At 41.7% G+C, this 20,812-nt stretch overlaps 1 protein-coding gene across 2 annotated transcripts in view; it reads right to left on the minus strand.

Annotated features, from left to right (window-relative positions):
- Positions 1-20,812, minus strand: part of RNGTT (RNA guanylyltransferase and 5'-phosphatase) — a 414,630-nt gene that overhangs the window by 228,896 nt on the left and 164,922 nt on the right. For both annotated transcript variants that reach the window (XM_045010976.1, XM_045010975.1), the window contains exon 10: positions 13,267-13,338. In XM_045010976.1, the coding sequence (XP_044866911.1) occupies positions 13,267-13,338 (72 nt within the window). The remainder of the gene's footprint in view (positions 1-13,266; positions 13,339-20,812) is intronic.

A 20,812-nucleotide genomic window follows, 5' to 3' on the forward strand; every position in this document is an offset into this window, starting at 1 on the left:
GTTTCAATTTCTTTTAAGAGTATTTTTACATCTGAAATTTCTGGGTTTATAATGCTTGCTTTAAGGAAAATTACCATGCCACTGTGGGTTTTTTTTTAAAACCTTTGAATTACCGCTATATAGATTTAATCTTAAATCCAGCTCAATTAATTTTTTGATCTGGTAAATAAGCATGCTGCTAGACAGACATTTTCCTTTTTTTTTTTTTTTAACTAACAGATTCATTCTTTTATAACAGAAATCTTATAAAGCTTGTTTTACAACTTAGAGATCAAATTAATATATATACAAATGCACAATTATAAATTGGCCTATGGAAGTCTCTAAAGCTGTGTGACACCTAATACCACTCACTTTCCTCAACTCTAGGATATTGAGCACATATTGAGCTTGATGCTTTTCTACTTTTCATTTTCCTTGTCAGTCTGACAGTCAATAGCATCAGTTACAATCTTACAGTATCTCATGCTTAGGTCTAAAACTTCTGTTTTTCTTACATTAAGATGTGTCTGTTTATTAGCTGCCCTATCAAAACTCTACACAATAGTAAGCTTTTCTCCTTTTCCCTCCTGTTTCCTTATTTTAATATCTTAATTTTAAGTTTCATTTTGACCATCATTGAAGGGTTTTCTTCCTTAGGGTAGGTCTATACTTACCGCACGGGTCGACGCAGAGAGTTCGACTTCTCGGAGTTCGAACTATCACGTCTAATCAAGACGCGATAGTTCGAACTCCCCACGCGCTCCGGTCGACTCTGGAACTCCACCACCGAGAACGGCGGTGGCGGAGTCGACCTTGGAGCCGCGGACTTTGTTTCCGCGGCGTCTGGACTGATGAGTAGCCCGAACTAAGGTATTTCAACTTCAGCTACGCTATTCGCATAGCTGAAGTCGCGTACCTTAGTTTGACCCCCCGACCCTTTAGTGTAGACCAGGCCTTACTTTCTATTCAAAGAAAAATCTCAACTATTAGGTCATTTTCATTTAAAGGTCTTCAATAAACTCACTTCCATCAAGTCACACAGTTCTAAGTCTTCCCAGGTTTACTGAAGTAGGAAAAACATCAGTTTTGAGGGAATCTGGGTGTGTGTTAGTTTTTGTACATCAATCATATGTATTATATGGCTTGTACAGCTTAAGAGTATTGGGTGCATGCATTCTAAATAAATCATATGTATCATATATAAATAAATGCTTCCCCAAATGCCCACCTGATCATCTGACTCCAAGTTCTCTTCCCCTTAATGTGTCCCTCTCACTACTTCTGTCTCCAGATCCCTGTATGCCCTTTCTTCATCCCCATTTTGGGGTTTCCATTCTCTCCCCCATAAACTCCACCTGGCTCTCTTATCTGTAGTTTTCCCCACTTCACAAACCTGTCCCTTTCCCCCATCCTCAGTGGGAGGGCACTAACACATACTACACTATTTGGCCATTTACTCAAGATTAAGTTGCTGCACCAGATCAAATAATTAGTCCCTGATCTCTGCTGCTATCTTCCAACATTCTGCACTGTAAAGCGAGGAAACTGGCAGCTATGGTGACCTTAGCAGCAGCAGCTAAGAGTCTTTGGGATTGAGCTGCTAGAGCACTCTTGGTGCTATAATAAAAGAAATAACTAACTGTCAGATATGGCCCATATACAGTGAATGGGAGAGGCAAATACAGCTTTTCAGAACAGCATCAGTAAGATGTTATCACCATTGACTGGTAATTGCCCACATGGATACACAAACTGCCTCCATTCTCAAATATCTGGGTGAGAGACAAGTTACATAAATGGAGAAAAACTAAATTTGATTTGAAAATAGGATTATTTTTTCTAAGGTGTTACTAGCAACAAAGCCATTTCTAAAGATATAATTTTTAAACTGATAGTGTGTGTCTACAAAAACTAACAGCTTCAGAATTAAACCTAGGAACAAGCTTTTTGGCATCCAAGTGCAACTGCAAACATAATGGACTTTGGCTCACAAGTGCTTGGATTTCTGAACTGTGCCCCCAATATTTTCACATTGCAGTTCTAAGATAAGACTAACAAATGAGAGACAGCTTGTACTGTGAACTTAGCATCATTTTAAAATGAGGTTTATAATGGAGAATAATACACAGTAACATTTTATGCGGACTTAAAAACAAAAATTCTTCAAGCATGAACTCCTGCTAAGGGTGATGGCTATGGACAGGATTTATGACCAACACAGCATGTGTTTACAAGTGATAAACTTTACTGAATAGCAAGCACCACATCTTTATGCATATTAGCAACTTGAAGAGAAATTTGTCTTAAATATCCTATTTTACATACAGATTTAAGAACACTCAAGTAAAATTCTCTCTGCTATTTAAACATTACATATGCAAGCATTTTCCTTTCAAGAGCTAATTCTATTCTTACCATTCCAATCTGCTCTCATGAAAACTTGGCTATGATTTAAAAATTTTAAAGGCTAGAGGGTGAAAAAGGAAAAGGAAAGTAGTATTCACTTTCAGCTTCTTTTATAAGACTGTATTAATTAGATCCCAAAGTACAACAGCTATACTTTTTGTTGCACAAGGAAAAGAAGTTTTTTTTGTTTTTTTACCGTACAGTAACTGCAGTTCTTTGATGCATGTTGTCCACATCTATTCCACTTCTGGGGTACATCATCTCATGCACATAAGATTGGATTCTTTTGGCCAGCAATGTCTTTGGGGCCATGCCTGTGCCTTGGATGCCCTTACGTCACACCCGCCCCACCCCCATCACCACGAAGAGGTATAAAGGGCAGCACAAACCCAACCGTCCCTCAGTTCCTTCACTAACACATAATCCAGATAGTATGGGACTCTGTAGAAGTGGGAAAGGAGGGCAGATCATTGAATACTTGTGGACAAAACATCTTGAGAACCAGAGTTACTGTAGAGTAAGTAACCATTCTTCCTTCTCTGAGTGACTGTCCACACAGAGTCCACTTCTGGTAATGAGCAAGTAGTGTCTTCATGGTCAGGAAGTGGGTGCTAGAAGTCCTATTTAAGTAATGATTTCAGGGCAGCTCTGCCAAAGCAGATGTCAGATCCTGAAGCCTCAATTCAGGCTGTATGAAAGTGTGGGCTGATCCCCGTGTAGCTGCCCTGTAAATTTCTGAAATTAGTATGCATCTCAGAGAAGCCACAGAACATGCCAAAAGCATGGTAGAGTGGGCTTTAACCTGCAAGGGTGGATCTACTCCAGTTAACTCAGAGTCTGATCTAATATAATTAGATAGCCATTTAGACAGTCTTTGTGTGAATACTGCCTGATCTTTCAACCTGTCTGCAATGATACAACCAGCCCGAGGGATCTACTGAATTGTTCTGTCAAGGTAATCTGAAAGAGACCTAACCATATCAAGGTTGTGCAATTTCCCTTAGTTGGTTGGAATGAGGCTTTAGAAAGAAAACCGGCAGCTGAATCACCTGATTCAGATGAAAATCTGAAACAATCTTTGGTACAAAATTTAAGGTGTTACCTAATGGTCACATTTTTTTTATGAAATACCAAATAAGGTTGACCAGACATGAAGACCTGAATTTCCACCACTCTCTGTGTTGATGTTATAACTACTAAAAAGCCAATTTTCATAAATAGATGGTATAGAGAACAAATTGCTAGGGGCTCAGGAGGAGGGCCCATTAACCATATTAAGATTATATTTATGTCTCAGGGAGGAGGGAACTCCTGGACTGCAGGAAAAGGCCCTAGAGGAATATAGCAACTGGGAAGATATGGTGGGGAAAATATGGTGTGACCCTGGACAGGAGGAGGATGAGCTGATATTGCTGCTAAACGTGCTCTTATGGAGCTGGTAGATAGCCCTGTAGGCTATAGTCCAGAATAGCAGGAATCAGGACTTCTAAGGGAGACAGGTGGCATTGTGCTGCCCAAATAGATAATCTCTTCTATTTGTCTGCAGAGATCAGTCTAGTAGAGTCCTTTCTGGTAAGCATCAATATATTCTGGACTTCAGCTGAACAGCTTCTTTCCATGGTAGTAAGCCAGCCAGCATCCACACTGTCAGAAACAATGAGGCTAGATCCAGATATTGAATCTGACCTTCATTCTTCGAGATCACATCAGGTAAGACAGGTAATTAGCAGGAGTTCATGCAGGAGTATCATAGCAATTTAATGTGAATAAGAAACAGATATAAAGTACACTTATTTGTCACAATATAAATCCACTACACTTTGCTAATTTTAAAGCAGTGTCTTTTCTTCCTTCACAATCCCATCCCATTTGTTTCTGTTTTAATCGGCCACTTTCCTTTTTTGTCTTTTACCTCCATTCCTATATGCCCATATACTTCCCCTCTTACTCTTAAGCTCCTCCAGCTCCACTTTCCTTCTGTGTTCCCTTCATTCCTATCTCATTTCCCTATCCCTGGGCCACAGTCATCTGAAGAGCCGATTTCAGCCTGAACAGGCTGCCATGATGAGTTGAAAAAAAAAAATCCTTATTGCTCCCTCAAGTCACCAGCTGGTACTTTGTTCTTTTTATGTATATCAGTTGCACATGGAGCAATGGCTCATACTTCCATTCCCAATTGACTGATTGCTGGCACACAGTTGCTACTATTAAGTAAATCACCTCAAAACAACATTCCAGTTCAATCGGTAACTTTTCAAAATGGCAGTTAGTTAAATTGTCAATTTGAGTGAAGTAATGCTTAATTTGTGCCAGCAGCTGCCAGTGCTGAGCCTCAGCAGCTCTAGGCTTGGCCCCAGCACTTCTGGGCTTGCCATGTCAGTTATGAAAGTAAAAAAATTGCTTTAGCCCCGGCACCAAATTGCTTGAGCCCTGGCACCTCTTTCATTACAAATTAAGCACTAGAGTGAAGCTAAGAACTGATACAAAGTTTGTTTTGTTTTGCTTTTCCCAGGTTTGCACTTTGAACAACAGATGGCTTTAAGAATAAATACAATATAACAGTTACAGTCGCTACAGGAGATCTGCAGAAACTTCTTGATTGTTCATAAACAGAGTAATAATTCTGGTTTTCAGTGACCCTGGAGACAAGGGAGCCACAGACTTCAAGAGACACTGTGTGTGCTGCATTCAGCCTGCAGATGTCAGTCACCAATATTATATGTTCCCTTATTATATGTTCAAAAACTTGTTACCACAGAGTTACGGTTGTGCTGGATAAGCAAGAAATTAAGTTTATCAAAATATTTTTTGCATTTCAAATAAAGGAAGTATTATCTGTAGTTAGTGAACTGAACTGATTGTATTGAAGTGATTGTTTCTGATCATCACGTTCTTCAAGTTTTTAGAACTAGAAGATTTCATCCTCTTACACCTAGTTCTTATTCATAGATTAAAAAAGGAATACAAGCTTTCCTGCTTTTTTAACTTCCAACTGGTTTCTTTGTTTAACAAACCAATTAAATACATTAAAATGAAGAAAATATTCTCTCTCTACACCTGCAGAAGAATGTAAGACTGTCAAAAGCCAGTTCTGCACTTCAACAAATTCAGGTTCTAGGTGCCTAGTCAGTGACTTCCACTAATGCATTGGTACGACTTTCTTTAAAACTTGGAAGCAAAAAGGTACTGCTTGAATTTAATTTAATTTACTTTAGTATATTACAGTAAATTAACAACCACGGTCATAAATTTAAATTTAATTTTCAATGGGTTAAAATTTTTAAAAATTCAACCTGTATTTTATTTAAATTAAAAAACAATTTACATAAAAATCCTTTTTTTTATAAAAAATGTAATCAATTTTTATTCCTCATGTTTCAGAGCTCTGAGTGTAGCTGAACTCAACATTCTGAAAGGGCACAAGACACTAAAGGGCAATCTTAACATTGTTAAAATTTTGGGCATTTAATTTCCTTGTTTTTATAAAAATACTTTTCTGCATCCCTATGTACCACAGCCCAGCTCTCCACATGGGTGTCTGTTCCATTTCCAAATATGAGCTCAGTGTCATGTACTGTGTCATGCACCAAACGTGCGCATTCCCAGCTCATTGTATATTTGTGCCATGCACTAAGCATGCCTGTTCTCAGTTCCCCACACCACCTTAGCATTGTGTGTCAGTGCCATAAAATGAACATGCTCATTGCCAACTCCCCATCCCAATCTCAGCATTATGGGAGCATGTTTTGAAGGAGGAACAGAAATGGGGGTATGGATGTGGGGAAGTTTAGGGGGCAGACCTAAGACCCTGCCCACATCCCCCATTGCAGTTCTGCTCCCTTCTTTTCTTCCCCACACTCTCCTGCACTGCTCTGACCTCCCATTTTTTCCCCTAGAAGCAGCAACAAGGGGAATGGTGAATCTGGAGCCCCTTCTCTTGCTGCTGGAGGCAGCATGAGGAAGGTGGAGAGTTCTGGGTTCCTTCCTCTCATCAGTGAACAGTGGAGGAAGAGGAGCCCTGGAGACCCTTCCCTTTCCCTGGTGAAGCTGTGGCTGATCCACTGGGAGGAACTGGGGGAAGGTGGCACACAGGTGGTTCCATTTAATTCCTCTCCAAGAATGTCATCAATGGAGAAGGAGCCCAACTTTTCACCCCACGTTGTTCTGCTCTGTTAGCACTTCTGAGCTCCCAGAAAGCAAAAGGTCCCTTTAAGGACAAACCCTTATTCATGCAGCAATTGTAGAAAAATTACTACTTTGGAATCCCCGTTCTTCATCAAATCTTTAATCATCAAACTGGGTTTTCAAAAACATGGTGTTTGGATGCTCATGTACATTAATAAGGGTTATCATCTAAGTTGTGCCAAAGCAATTGACCTAAGGAACAAAGGTTGGCAAACAGCCACTGCTGCCACTCTGCACCTTCCCAAGCCCCACCTCACACCACCTCTTCAACTGACTGCTCCAACACACACACATACCAATGCTGCACCAAAAAAAGTTATAAGAATCAAAAATGTTATGAGCAGTTCAAGTTAGGGGGCTGTGTATCAGGAACTCCTTGACCAAGTGATGCAGCAACTTTTTTTCACACTCAGTTCCATTGTTCAGAAACTGAACAAAGAATGTAAGCATGATTACATCAAGCTATCTTCCCTCTCTTCAATTAATGACAACTGCCTTGACAATATTTCAGAAGTAAAATTAAAGTCTGCATGTGAATTTTAGAGCACCTTAAAACATCTCAGAACAACACACAATTCAGACAGAGAACAAGGAAGATGTGCAAGACATATTCAACTGCTACCGGTTAGGGCACAAACTTGCAGTGCATGGGTGTTGCTCAGATTCAATGATCCCAGCATTTCACCTTGAACCACCCAATTTTGTGATAACAGACCACATGGAAAATCTCAAGCCGTTAACAAGAATCCTAGTCTTGCTTCACTTACATATAACACACATAAATACATCAGTTTAGCTTGTGCCGACCTGGATTTAAAAACTTTACCTTCAGTAACTTTTGCTATCTTGATTTCCCAACGGGACAGTGGGGGCTGTGCACTAACTGAAATAAATCCCAAGCAGCTGAAATCAATTTGAGGAGTAGAAAAACAGTTTGAGCCCCACATGTGCACAAACAAAAAAGTAACAAGCAGGTGATTTTGTAAACAATTGATTTTGAGTAGCTGTATTTTGTTCTAGCCCAAATTTGGAACACCACCCCTACACCGCACTTCCAAGAGGCAACAATTTTCAGACAATCCAAGCAAGCACTTGGATTTTAGAGCACTTATAATATTCACCTTTTAAGGAGAAAGCAATACACAACCTTAACTATAGCTGACCTGGCACTCCACTATAATATGTAACCAAGATCCTCCCACCTAACCTGTATTCCATAAAGAGAGGATTTACCATGTCTCTTTTGATTTTATAGGTACTCCACACCATACATCTCAGTGATAAAATTATACTGATCACTTCTTGCCAAGCCAAACATTCTAGCTTGCCCATTTTTGTAATTAAAACTTCTAGAATTAGCATAAAGGCAGCTGTGCTTTTTAATCTCTACAGTATGGCCACTGCTAATAGCCTCTTTCAGCTGAAGTCCTGCTTGTGCTCATACTGATAACACATTGTCTTATTTGTCCTTGACACTGAAAGTGCAATACTTCATAATGAATGCTTCCCTGATTCTCAGTGCATCCAAAGAAACTGACAACATTTACAGTGCAACTCAAGTGCAGTTCAGTATCTGCTGCCTTTCCCCACAACTTAACTCCTTACAAAAACCCACTCATTTTCATGCTCAGTAATTTGGTTCCTTCATGTTTAATCAGAGCCCATCACCTCAACAAAGCTTCACTTGTTAAAACTGTGTGAATATACCAGAACAGAGGCAGAAGAGAGGAACAAACTACAAACAAACGAAAAAGGAAGGTGAGACCAGACAGGGAAAAGTGACCATAAAGGAGGGAATGGGAAAGGAAGAAACAGTAGTAGTGAGTGACAGGAGAATAAACATGGAAAGTAGGGAAAAACAATAGAAAATGGGTGAGAGATAGACAAAGTGAAGGACAGAACATAGACAGGGCAGAGAACATAAGAGATAGCATTACAAGAAAAGTTTTTAGAGAAGAGAACACAAAGGTCATAATATTACAAAAACAATTTTTGCTCTTTTTCAAATGTTTTCAAAACTTAGAATATTTTACAACTTTCAGAAAACTACCACTTATCGCTGAGGATGCTAAGAATTACATTCTACAAGTTATATTGACTAAAACATTGATTATAAACTATTAAAATTCAATTCCAAATTTGTGGGAGAATGTTAAACACTCTTGCTTTTAAAAGCAGAATCTGTCAAAATGACCCCTCCGAGATTTGTTGTTCTAAAACAAACCCTGTTTATACTGTACAGGGCTTGATTCTGCCACTCTTATACACAACGAGTAGGGCCTAGCTCCATGATAGTAGAGTTCCTTAGTGAGAAAATAATTTTAAGTGTGTCAGAATCAACCCCATAGTTTGCACTAAAACACTTCAAAATGCACAACATGTTACCATTTGAATTGTCTAAAATATTTAATATTTTCTCCCACAGATCAACTTTGACAGGGTTCCAAAAGACATTTCAGAACTGAAAGCACTAGTAAAAATAATAGGAAGCATGATGGCCATTTCAGGAAAAAATGGCTACTCACCTTTCGTAACTGTTCTTCTTCTTCATGCCCATTCCTATCAGGTGTATGTGTGCGTGCGCACAGCAACCAGAAGATTTATCACCTAGCAGTTGGGTTGGTCCAGGTGCCCCCTGGAGCGGCGCCATCATGGTGCCCAATATAGAGCCCTACCAACCCGCCACCTCCTCAGTTCCTTCTTGCCGGCTACTCCGAAAGAGGAGTAGGTGGGTGGGTATCGGAATGGACATGAACACCACATCTTGAAGAACAGTTATGAGAAGGTGAGTAACTGTTTTTTTCTTCTTCGAGTGTTTGTTCATGTCAATTCCAATCAGGTGACTCCCAAGCCTAAGTTCAGGAGGTGGGGTCAGAGTTGTCCACTGGCTGGACCGCTGCTCTACCGAAGGCCGCATAGTCTCTGGCCTGCTGGGTAATCGCATAATGCGCGGTGAAAGTATGCATGGCGGACCACTCTGCATATTTCCTGGGTCAGAACTTGCGCCAGGAATGCTGTTGAATAAGCCTGCGCCCTAGTGGAGTGCGTTGTGAGCAGGGGCAGGCACCTCTGGCAGGTTATAGCGTTCACGGATGCAGGACATGATCCATGAGGAAATTCATTGGGAGGAAACTGGAAGATCTTTCAGCCTGTCTGCCACAGCGTCAAACAGTTGAATGGACTTCCTAAACAATTTTGTTCTTTCAATGTAAAAGGCTAGCACTCTGCAGACATCCAATGAATGAAGCCTCTGCTCCCTGCCGCTCGAGTGCAGCTTAGGATAGAACACTGGAAGGAAGATGTCCTGGTTGATGTGAAACTGGAAGACAACCTTTGGAAGGAAAGATGGATGTGGCCTGAGCTGAAGCTTGTCCTGACAGAACACAGTTTAAGGAGGCCCTGATGTTAGGGCCTGAAGCTCAGACACTCTCCTGGCTGAGGTTATCAATACCAGAAACACCACCTTGTATGACAGGTAGAGCAGGGAACAAATTGCCAGCGGTTCGAAGGGCAGACCCACCAATTTGGAAAGGACCTGATTGAGGTCCCAGTTTGGGGCTGGTTGTCGGACATGCGGATATAGCCTGTTAAGACCTTTCAGGAAACGGCTGATCATAGGGTTGGCAAACACCAACCGGCCCTCTGCACCTGGACGGACGGCAGAGATGACGGCTAAGTGATGACATGGACAGTCCCTGCTGCTTGAGATGAAGAAGGTAGTCCAATATGAGTGGCATAGAGGCAAGCGTCGGGGACAGATGTTGCTGCGCTGACCAGACTGAGAATCTCTTCCACTTGGCAAGGTAGGTAGTCCTGGTGGAGGGTTTCCTTCTGCCAAGGAGGACTTGTCTAACTGGGTCTGAGCAGGAGAGCTCCATGGGGTTCATCTATGGAGATTCCAGGCCATGAGGTGCAACGACTCCAGGTTTGGGTGCTGGAGATGGCTGTGATCCTGAGTTATTAAGTCCGTGAGGTGTGGCAAGGTGACTGGGGCTTCCACGGACTTTCCAGGAGAGATGTGTACCAATGTTGGCGAAGCCAGGCTGGAGCTAACAATATCACTGAAACCCCTTCCTTCTGTATCTTGAGGAGTACCTTGTGAACGAGAAGGATGGGCTCGAACGTATAGAGAAGACGGCCTCCCCATGGGAGGAAGAAGGCATCCATGATAAAGCCCAGCCTGTGATTGAGGAAGGAGCAAAACTGCTGGCACTTCCTGTTGCGTCCTGTGGTGAACAGGTCCATCTGGGGAAAGCTCCACCCCAGGCATAGGGACCACTCATGGCCATGAAAAGACCTGCTGAGACAGTCTGCCAACTCGTTCTGTATTCCCAGGAAGTACAATGCTTGCAGACGTATCGAGTGAGCTACATAAAAGTCCCACAGCATGAGGGCTTCCTGGCACAGGGCAGAGGAGAATGCATCCCTCTTTGTTGATATAGAATATCGCTATGGTGTTGTCTCTATATACAGACTGCCAAATGCGCTTGTCATGACAAAAACAACGGGAAGTTCCAGCTAACCGTCACGGCAGTAAAAAGGAAATGAGGGCGTGGCAGGTAGGTAGGGCCTTATACTGAGCGCCATGATGGCACCACTCCAGGGGGTGCCCGGATAGATCTGACGGATACTACTAGGGAAAAAATCTTTTGGCTGCCATGCACGCATGCGTGCACACACCTAATTGGAATTGACATGAACAAGCATTCGAAGAAGAATAGCTAATATAGGCATAAAACTTCTCAGTACCCCTATAAATTGAAACTAAAAGACAGGGTTGTCGGGGGGAGTGGTTTGTTTTTTACAGTATTCATGCACATCAACTCAATCAAAACCTTCCTTTGTTTCAGTAGGACTGACCACTTATACAACAAGTAATGCAATGATCCCCACACTGCCACTCATTCATTCTCTCAACACAGATGGGAAAACATTTCTATACAAGACAAAACTTAATTTTGCTTCAATATTGCCACTTTATGCCATCCAGATATGTACAGATCACCTCAACCACTACAACCTCAATTGTATGTGTATGGGGAAGGCGGGGTTTTTGAAACATTTTGTCAAGGACAACTCTTCAAATTAATTGGGAGTCTGAGGGCCAACAGACCCCAGCCAATTGATAGTTCTATGTAAATTATAGTGATTTTAAGGTTATTTTTCTTAGATCATGAGAGGAAAAAGAAAAAAAAATTACTAAAACAACACACAAGAACCTTTAGTGTCTTTCAAACCTCTAGTTTATTGGCAAACTCCCTTTGAAAGCTCTCTCTTCACCCACATTGTTTCTTCCCAGCTATGACTCTGCAGTTGCTCCCATAGCTCTCCACAATGGCTTACCCATTTTCCCCTCCTTCCTCCTTACGCCTCCTCCCCTATACTCAACAGCTCCTTTTTCTGGTCCCTGGGACTGATTTCTGCCCCTGTCTGGCCTCGGCACATCTGAGCTTATGAGAAACAGCTGCAGGGTACAGAACTGAGAAGCAGCTGCCTAAATCTAAAAGAAGAATATGAAGAAGGGGTCACTGAGCAGCCAAGAAGGTGCAGTGTGTTTCAAAAACAGCTATACTACTGCTGCTTAACCCCCTTCCCACTCTCTGTTTCACGACCTGGGCAAGGATCCACTACCACAGCACCAACCCAGCCCACCTACTGTCAGCCCAGATGACAGAGTAGCCCAGACCAACAATACTGTAGAGGCAAATGTAGTGCCCTAGTATGGCCTCTGCAGACTCTCAGGCTACATCTAGACAGGGATAAAAAAAAAAACTGCAGCTGGCCCGGGTAAGCAGGTTTATGCTCTGGAGCTGAAAAAAAATCATTGTGTAGATGCTTGGGCTCGGGCCAGAGCCTGTTTTCTGAGACGTTGCAAGAGTGGAGGGTCCCAGAGCTTGGGTTTCAGCCTGAACCCAAATGTCTACACAGAAAGTTTTAGCCCCACAGCCCAAGCCCCACAAGCCTAAATCAATTAACCCAGGCCAGCCACTGGTCTTTTAGCCCTTTGTAGATGTACCCTTATAAGTGAAAACAGTACCAGGACATTAGTTGGGACTGTTTGATCCCAGCCAAATCAGGACTATTGGTAGAGCTTTCAATTCAGCTATGTGATTTCCTCGTCATTGTTAATATAAGCCTGAAAGGATGTTTTCTCTTTAACCCATGTGTAACTATCCCAATCAAATTAAGAAAGAATCAGAAAGTAACATGTACACTAAATATTTTTGCCATCTCTTGAGCTTGCAAAAAAAAAATTATTCAGTATTTAAATGGTCCCAACTAAGCTGTAAATATATTGTTTACCTATAGACAGATCTGCAGAGGAATAATGCTAAGTTATTACCACCATGGCCAAACCAAGTTCATATCTGCTGTAGAAAGAAGCAGTTTCTGAAAAGTATTTTGCAGAGGTTTTCAAACTACACAATCTTCTCTCATATAGTCTTTGTAACCGATCAAGTCTCTATTGACCAAGCAAGTAGCATTACTGAGGCTGCTTTCAACAGTGTTTTGCCTGATTCAGGATACTTTCCATCTCACTTCTCCTGTACTGCTGTCAGCTGGATTGCACATTGCCCAACCACTTTGGGTATCAAAGTGTGCTTTCTGGCTCTTAACAATGCAAACATAATTTGTCTTAATTTTAGTCAATAACTACTAATCAAAAAGTAGTAATTTTAAAAAGGTACTTACATTGAATTTAATAATGTCATATATCAAGTACCGAGGAACGACTTGTCCATTCACTTTGTCAACGATCATTTCCTTAAAAGAAAAAAAGATAACACTCCCTTAATATCTGTGATTCAAGAATAATATAAAAGTCTCACAATATGCAGTACGTCTATAGAACTGTAGCAATGCTAACCACTACTGCTACAAGGCTCCGTCCAAAGTTCTATTACCAAGCATATTTTTACAGGAGTTTACAAGTGTTATAAAAATATTCTTCACGTTTGAAGTGTGCCATATAAAGTTCTCAACAAAATCAAGGCAAATCAGTGTTAAGACACTGTTCTGAGCTGGAACTGTTGTGCTTCAGTGTTTCATCAGTCTCAAAATGTGTTACTTAGCTTAAAAGTATGTGATCCTATTGAAAATCATTTTGGAAAATTGTGAAATTGTAATCCTAAATCACTTAGGCATATCTGAAAAATCTCACGTACAGTGTATAAGCACAGTGGCCATTAAAGACTGAACTTTTTTATTTTGGGAGGGGCTTGGTTTGCTCAGATCAGATGATTTAACAATACTTTAACATTTTTCTGACTATACAGACTGCAGAGTGGACTTAAAAATGTTACTTATGTATTAGTTACTATCCCTCACTAACCAATAAGGCTCCTTTAAATGAAGTATTCCACATGGTGTTTAAATCACATGAATTAAGGCAGAGCTTTATGCTTCTGTTTGTGCTTCTGAAGCACATTTCATATGACTACAAGTTCAAATTAACATTTGCAGCTAATTAGACCAGAGTCAAAAATACATACATCTCCACACTAAATTAAGCAACCCTCTATATTTTTTTCTCACTTCCCCATCTTAGAATTATTTTGATGTCCATCTCTTAGGGCTAGTCTACACTTACCCGCCGGGTCGACGCGGTGAGTTCGACTTCTCGGAGTTCGAACTATCGCGTCTAATCTGGACGCGATAGTTCGAACTCCCCGTGCGCTCCGGTCGACTCCGGTACTCTACCACTGCAAACGGCGGTGGCGGAGTCGACCTTGGAGCCGCGGACTTCGATCCCGTGGCGTCTGGACGGGTAAGTAATTCGAACTAGGGTACTTCGAGTTCAGCTACGCTATTCACGTAGCTGAACTTGCGTACCCTAGTTCGACCCCCACCCTTAGTGTAGACCTGCCCTTACTGTTGTCCCCTTCTTGAGGACACATGGCTAAAGCTGTGAGCTTGTCATGGAGGTCACAGATTCTGTGACTTTCTGTGATTTCTGCATGGCTGGTGCACCTGGCCCGGGAGGTGCCTCAGCAGCTCAGGCAGTCCTGGACCAGTCGCACCGGCAACTCCTGGGACAGTCATGGGCCACCGTGCCTCTTCCCCTCAACCTCCGCAGCAGCAGCAGGAGTTTGGGCATGGGAGGGGGCAGAGGTTGGGGCCCGGGATAGGGTGAGGATTCTGGGTGGCGCTTACCTGGGGGGGGGGGGCCTGGAAGTGCCAACATCCCCCTCCTTCAGCTCCTAGGTGGAGGCGTGGCCAGGCAGCTGCACACTGCATTCACCTTGAGCACTAGCTCTGTAGCTCCCATTGGCCGGGAACTTATTGAGGACAAGGACACAGAGAAGGCAAACCTATCAGGTAGCCAGGAGCATTTTGCAACCCAGCTAAACCTGACCCAAATGAGCGTAGAGACAGAAACCACTGAGGGAGGGGAAAGGAGATCAGATGGGGGTTTTTTTTGTTTTTATTTTTATTTTTCTTTTTAAAGGCATTAATACATCTAACTTTCTTCACAGGCCCCAAAACTTCACACACACTGTTCTCTCTCCTCCCCTCTCTCAGAATGGTGGTCAAACTGTCAGGCAGGGAACAGACCAATTCCTTTTGAAAGTATCAAGTTTATTGTAAGAATACACAGTGCAAAACATAACAGAATACTACACGCAAGTCAAAAACATTCCCAAATGCATGCTTTTGGCAAGCAGGCAGAAAGAAATTCTAGCAACGTAATAATGCAAATATAAATCTGTGCATTGCAAACAGAAAAAGAAATACACTGAAACAGATACCTAAGCATTAAAATAAAAAGAATCCATGTAAGCAACTGAACAACTGAGCATTCTTACTACAGGATTTTTATGAATAAAAACAGAATAAATATGTGCTTTGGTTTTCCAGTCCGAGAATCCAAGTCCAAAACAAATTAATTATGCATTATGCTTTGATTCAGGAATAAAAAGAGGTAGAAATGGTATGTTGCTGGCTTGGTAGGCTTGGCTTTTTACTGGCTCCCAGAAGTAAGCAGCAACAACAAACCTTCTCCACTTGCAGTTTCTGATTTATTTTGGCCCGGACATCCCTTTTCTCCTCTGGAGCAATTTCAAGCAAACATTCTTTCATTTTTGCCTGTACATTTCTGGGAAGAGCAGCCTGGTTTCTCCCACACTTATGCAACAAGCTCCAGTGACATCACTTCTGTGAAGACACTGGCAGCATACGGGCCTAGGCAACATTGAGCTGCCTTTCAGTGACGAATGCGGGAATTTTCTGTAATATTTTTATCAATGCTGTGCATAGCAGTGACTCATTTGGCTTAAAAATGCTATCCAGAGGGTGCAGAAGTGTTAAATTAATGCTCCTGGGGCAATGCAAGAGAAATGAGATGTTTGTATCACTTGTCTGCAGTGACACGAATGGGTCAGTAAGCACTGGGTGGAACCAAACCATCAATGGAGGATCTGGAAAGACAATGGGAGCCATCCCTGCACAACTGACTTTTCACAATGGGAGGCTCTGGCAAGAAGAACACGTGAACTCAGCATGACTTTGCAGCAGGACGATGATGGATTGAGAAGTACCAGGAGGCTGTGATAAGAAATGGGCTCACAGAGTCACAGAAATTCTCACCTGGGGGGCACAGACAAAAGGACAGAGAGCAGATAAGCCAAAATGAATTTGACAGCACTTTGGCTGGGTGGCACCCTGGTTGTAGCTAGTCTTAACTTGGTCTTAGGTTAGCATAGAGAAGAAAAAGTTAAGGACTTCCGGTGCTGTATTTCAGTTGACTAAGAAACCCTACTCTGTTCTGAAAAGGCTGCCTGGAATCACTACAAATACTGATTGAAGTGCATGGATTCTTGAAAGGAGTAAACGTCTCTGAACAGGAGTCTCCTTCAGTCACACTTGCTGGGCAGAGCTCACAGTGAGAAACAGGAGGGCTGGAGCTCAGTCTCTGAGGCTATGTCGCCTACTCTTATGGAAGTGTGTGACCATTTGGGGGTCTGGCAGACTACAGGCATTCCCAGGAGACTATCTACAGGCCAGAGCATAGCACAGACCCTATAAGTCCGTAACACCTTCTTGGGGCCTTTGGCGCACCACAAGACACCAGCCAGAATTATCACTGCCTGTAATAAATTTGTACGGCCATATACTCACCACACTGGGAGCTGCTGAACAGTCCTGAAGCAAATGGCAGTCAGTCTGATCACTTCATATTTTTATGAAGATCTTTCTGGTAACATTTTAGGGAGTTGTAATACCTATCTTTTCCTGTCTGCCAACCCTTTAACTCTATTCAATGTCTGTCTGGTTGTTTATCAGCAGCCTCGGCTGGGTTATCCCTCCATACCTGCTGAAAGACTACCCTTAATATGAGGGTGCGGGGGGGGGAGGAGAGATAAAAGAACAAAGGAAGAGACATTCTCTGATCTGCTCAAGATCTCTGAGGGCAGGGCACACAAAACTAGGGAGTGTAGGGAGCTCGTGCTTGAGGAAAGGCAGAAGGACTGAGAGATACATAAGGAAGTGCAGCAAGACAACATGCAGCTCCTCCAACTCAGATGTTCCAAAGCACTACCAAGGAAAATACCCAAAAACTTGCACCCCAGCAGCCATTCACTTCATGGACAATTCTTTCTTCCTAGGTTGTACACACACACACAAAGCCCCCTAAAGTATCAGCACAGCCTGCCATAGTATGCCTTTCACTGAATCCCACTGGAAAATAAGAACTGCTGTGACTACACCTATACTGAGCTGTGATTCATCCCAGGGCAAGCAGAATCTTGCACTTTTTTAGTCATTTTAAATCTTTTTAGAAGTATTTATGTTGTTTATTACTGCTCAAGTTTTATTTTGTGAAAATTGTGATTTATTGACTTTATTTTTCGAAAGACACGTGAACTACTCAAATCAGTACCCTTTCACTAGATTCATAAAATGTTAACAATGCACTTAAAATTAATAGACGTGCCAACTACAATTTATTCACAAATCAATAACCTTGTAATAAGTAAATGTGTAATTAACTGCAAAATAAAACAAAAGCAGCACACTGACTATTGCACACTGGCAAAGTGTGTCCCTAAGGCCTCCATCAGATGTACAGCATCTCGACAAGCTCTGGTAGTTATTCTTGTGTCAGGCTGCTCAGAATCAGTTTTTCCACTTCCCCCTTGGCTTTGCATATAGTTCATAAAGCACAACATGTAGCAATAACAAAAAGAATATTTGGCTCACTAAGATCTGGCCTAGACATGAGATATCTCCAGCATCCCTTTAATCTGCCAACTGCACACTCCATGGTCATTCTGCACCTGTTTAGCTGATAATTACATCTTTCCTTGTTTCTGTTCAAGGTGCCCAGTGTATGACTTCATGAGCCACGGAAGCAAAGCGTAGGCTGAGGCCCAGAGAATCACAATTACCATTGCAACCCCACCAATATAAATGTGCTAGTATGAGAAAAACATCCCTGCATGCAGCTTTTCAAAAAATCCTGTATTCTTAAAGATGTGAGCATCATACACTTCCACCCAATGATCATGTCACTGAAACATCCCTAGTGATCAGCCAATACTTACATAAATATGGAAATGTACCTCTTTCTGTATATGTACGCAGAAGCAAGGTTGGGAAGGGGAGGATAGCAGAATCAGGATATGCAGCTATCATCCTATCACAGTTTGGCAAGACACCTGCATCAAATATCTCTATTATTTCCTGCATATTGTCAAGAGTCACAAACCTGGGCAGCAAGACACACTTAATGGTGTTACACACCTGGATGACAACCATCACCACTGGAAAAACTTTCCTACACCTAACTAATTGCCCACTGATTTATAACAATAAGGAATTACAAGCTTCTACAGCACAATAACCATCCATTTCTAGAGCTGGGCAAAGTGTTTCAAATAGTTTATTCTCCAAACAATGCAATTTCAGATCAAACAAAACTATTCATGAATTCATGCTGAGCTCACCAAATAGTTTCAACTGAACCAAAAAAGCCAAAATGAAATGTTTTGTTTCAACCTCAAAAAACTTATTTAGACTTTGACATTTTGACAAAAGCAACAAAAGTACGACTATATTCACAAAAAAGCAAGAGGAAGATAAAGTGGTGGTGCTGCTGGTACCCAATAACTATCCACTGTCATTTGTAATTGCAATCCATAGTTATTCATTAATAATGGATAATAATTGAGCGAGAGATAGCAAGAATGACTCTACAACTTGGTGGCTAGGACAAAGTCCCATACCAGAATATCCCATAGCCCAGTGGCTAGGATACTCTCCTGCAATGTGAGAGGATCAAGTTTAAATCCCTTCTTCTCATCAGGCAGAAAGGAGAACTGAACTTGGGTCACCCACACCCTAAGTGAGTGCCCTACCCATTGGGCTAAAGCTCATAAGGGGAGGCACCATCACCACCAACTCCTCCTCGTTTTCTTTACATAGTCTTTTCTTTTAACAAAATGCCTGAAAGTCTAAACAAATTTATTTGGGTCAAAACAAAAAGAAAAATTAAGTTTCAATTAAAAAAATTCAACTTTTTGATTAGCCAAAAGATTTTTAAAAATGTGGCTTCCGTTTCAACCAGAAATTAGATATTTTTGTTTTTTTTTCAAAATAGCCAGCAAAACAAAACATCTGTTATTTGCCCAGCTCTACCTTTTGGTGTGCGTGCTTTGGAGGCTTTTGCAAGCTTGGCTCACAACTTCAGCAATGTCCCCTTCTGCATCCCAAAGTTCTGCAGCCTTTGTTGATCATTCCAGATTTACATAAGGATCCAATCCCACTACCCAGTGCTTACTTCACAGGCCAAAAATGCTACTCTACTGTGCACAGCTGGTCACTGAATGCATGCAGCACCTGGCCAGTTCCATTCTTTGTCCACATCATCCACTCTTCCTCAATATTTTCATTTTCACTGCTGCATAACCAGTTGCTGTGGTAATTGAGGTGCTGCAAATACAGAAAAATCAGACCCATCTGTAAAACAGAAACAAGAATTCCACTGACCTGTTCAGCACCCATGAATTTGACAGCAAAATGGAGAAGGGATTGAAAACCAGTGTGAGGAAGAGCAGATTATGGGATATAATGGAGGGAACTGTGTGAATTTTAGAAAAAACTACAAAAAGACCATGGGATGGAAGGAATTATGGAGAAATGATCTCAAACTTCCATAATTCCATTAAAGGAGAGCTATTATCCTGCAATGTACTGCAAAAAAGAAAGTCCCACAAGGCAGCTTGCCAAATAGTGAGGTGGGAGAACAGGGATACCTGCTCACAGTGCTGTACATCTTTTGCCCATACAGGCTCTTGCCATAAGGACACATTGCATCAGCAAAGGCCAAGTGTGGACGTGCTTTATCAAAACTATAATGTCTTCGGCTGAATGCTGGCATGAATTCTACTGGTGAAACAGTCTACTGTAAATGTGACCTCTATCTCATGTTTCCCACCTCCTGTCCCTCCCGATACATTCTGACACACCACCTGACAGTTCCTTCTCAATTCAGATTGTTCCCATGCTATACATGACTTTCCTCCCACATACTAAAGATGATCCTTCCCATGAATTTTGTCGTGCAGCATTACTTTCTCTACCCCTCCCTGCGTACCATCTGCTACCTTACTTGTCTACCACCACCCTTTAAACCCACTATTCTATTTAATACCTTTTCCCAGATATGACTTTTGAAAAAAAAATAAACGAATGTGTGGGTACACAGACCCTTTTGAAAAAGAGAAATATAGAATGTCTAACTACTGTAGCCTCATTAATTTTTTAAAAATTAGAGGCATCAAAGCAACTCATCACTGGTACATATTGCAGGCTAAGAGCAGGGATCATGTACCAGGATACTTACCTCTAGGAAAAATAAGCTTGTGAAGATGAAGATTACCATTTTCTGATTTACAACAGTATATGATATATTACTAAACTTTAACCTCTCAATCTGCTTAACCCTTGATATTTTTAATATTTTAAAATAAACTTGACATGTTTGCCTGCATAACTATCCAAATTGCTATGATTATGGTTATCAGATATGTCCTGTGTGTATTTATTTCAAATTTATTTACTTTTCTGACAAAAATATTTTGACAGGTTCCCCGGGGTGCAGCCTGGGACTGTGGGACCACTGTGCCCCCTTATCTCCAGCCTTGGCTCTCTCTCACAGTTCTTTGCTAGTGACAAGCAGCAAATCTCTCCAGGTGCTGTTATCACTCAGCACAACAGCATGTGGAGCCCCACACCC

This window comes from Mauremys mutica, chromosome 3 (assembly GCF_020497125.1).
Source record: "Mauremys mutica isolate MM-2020 ecotype Southern chromosome 3, ASM2049712v1, whole genome shotgun sequence".
In the NCBI taxonomy this organism is placed as follows: domain Eukaryota; kingdom Metazoa; phylum Chordata; order Testudines; family Geoemydidae; genus Mauremys; species Mauremys mutica.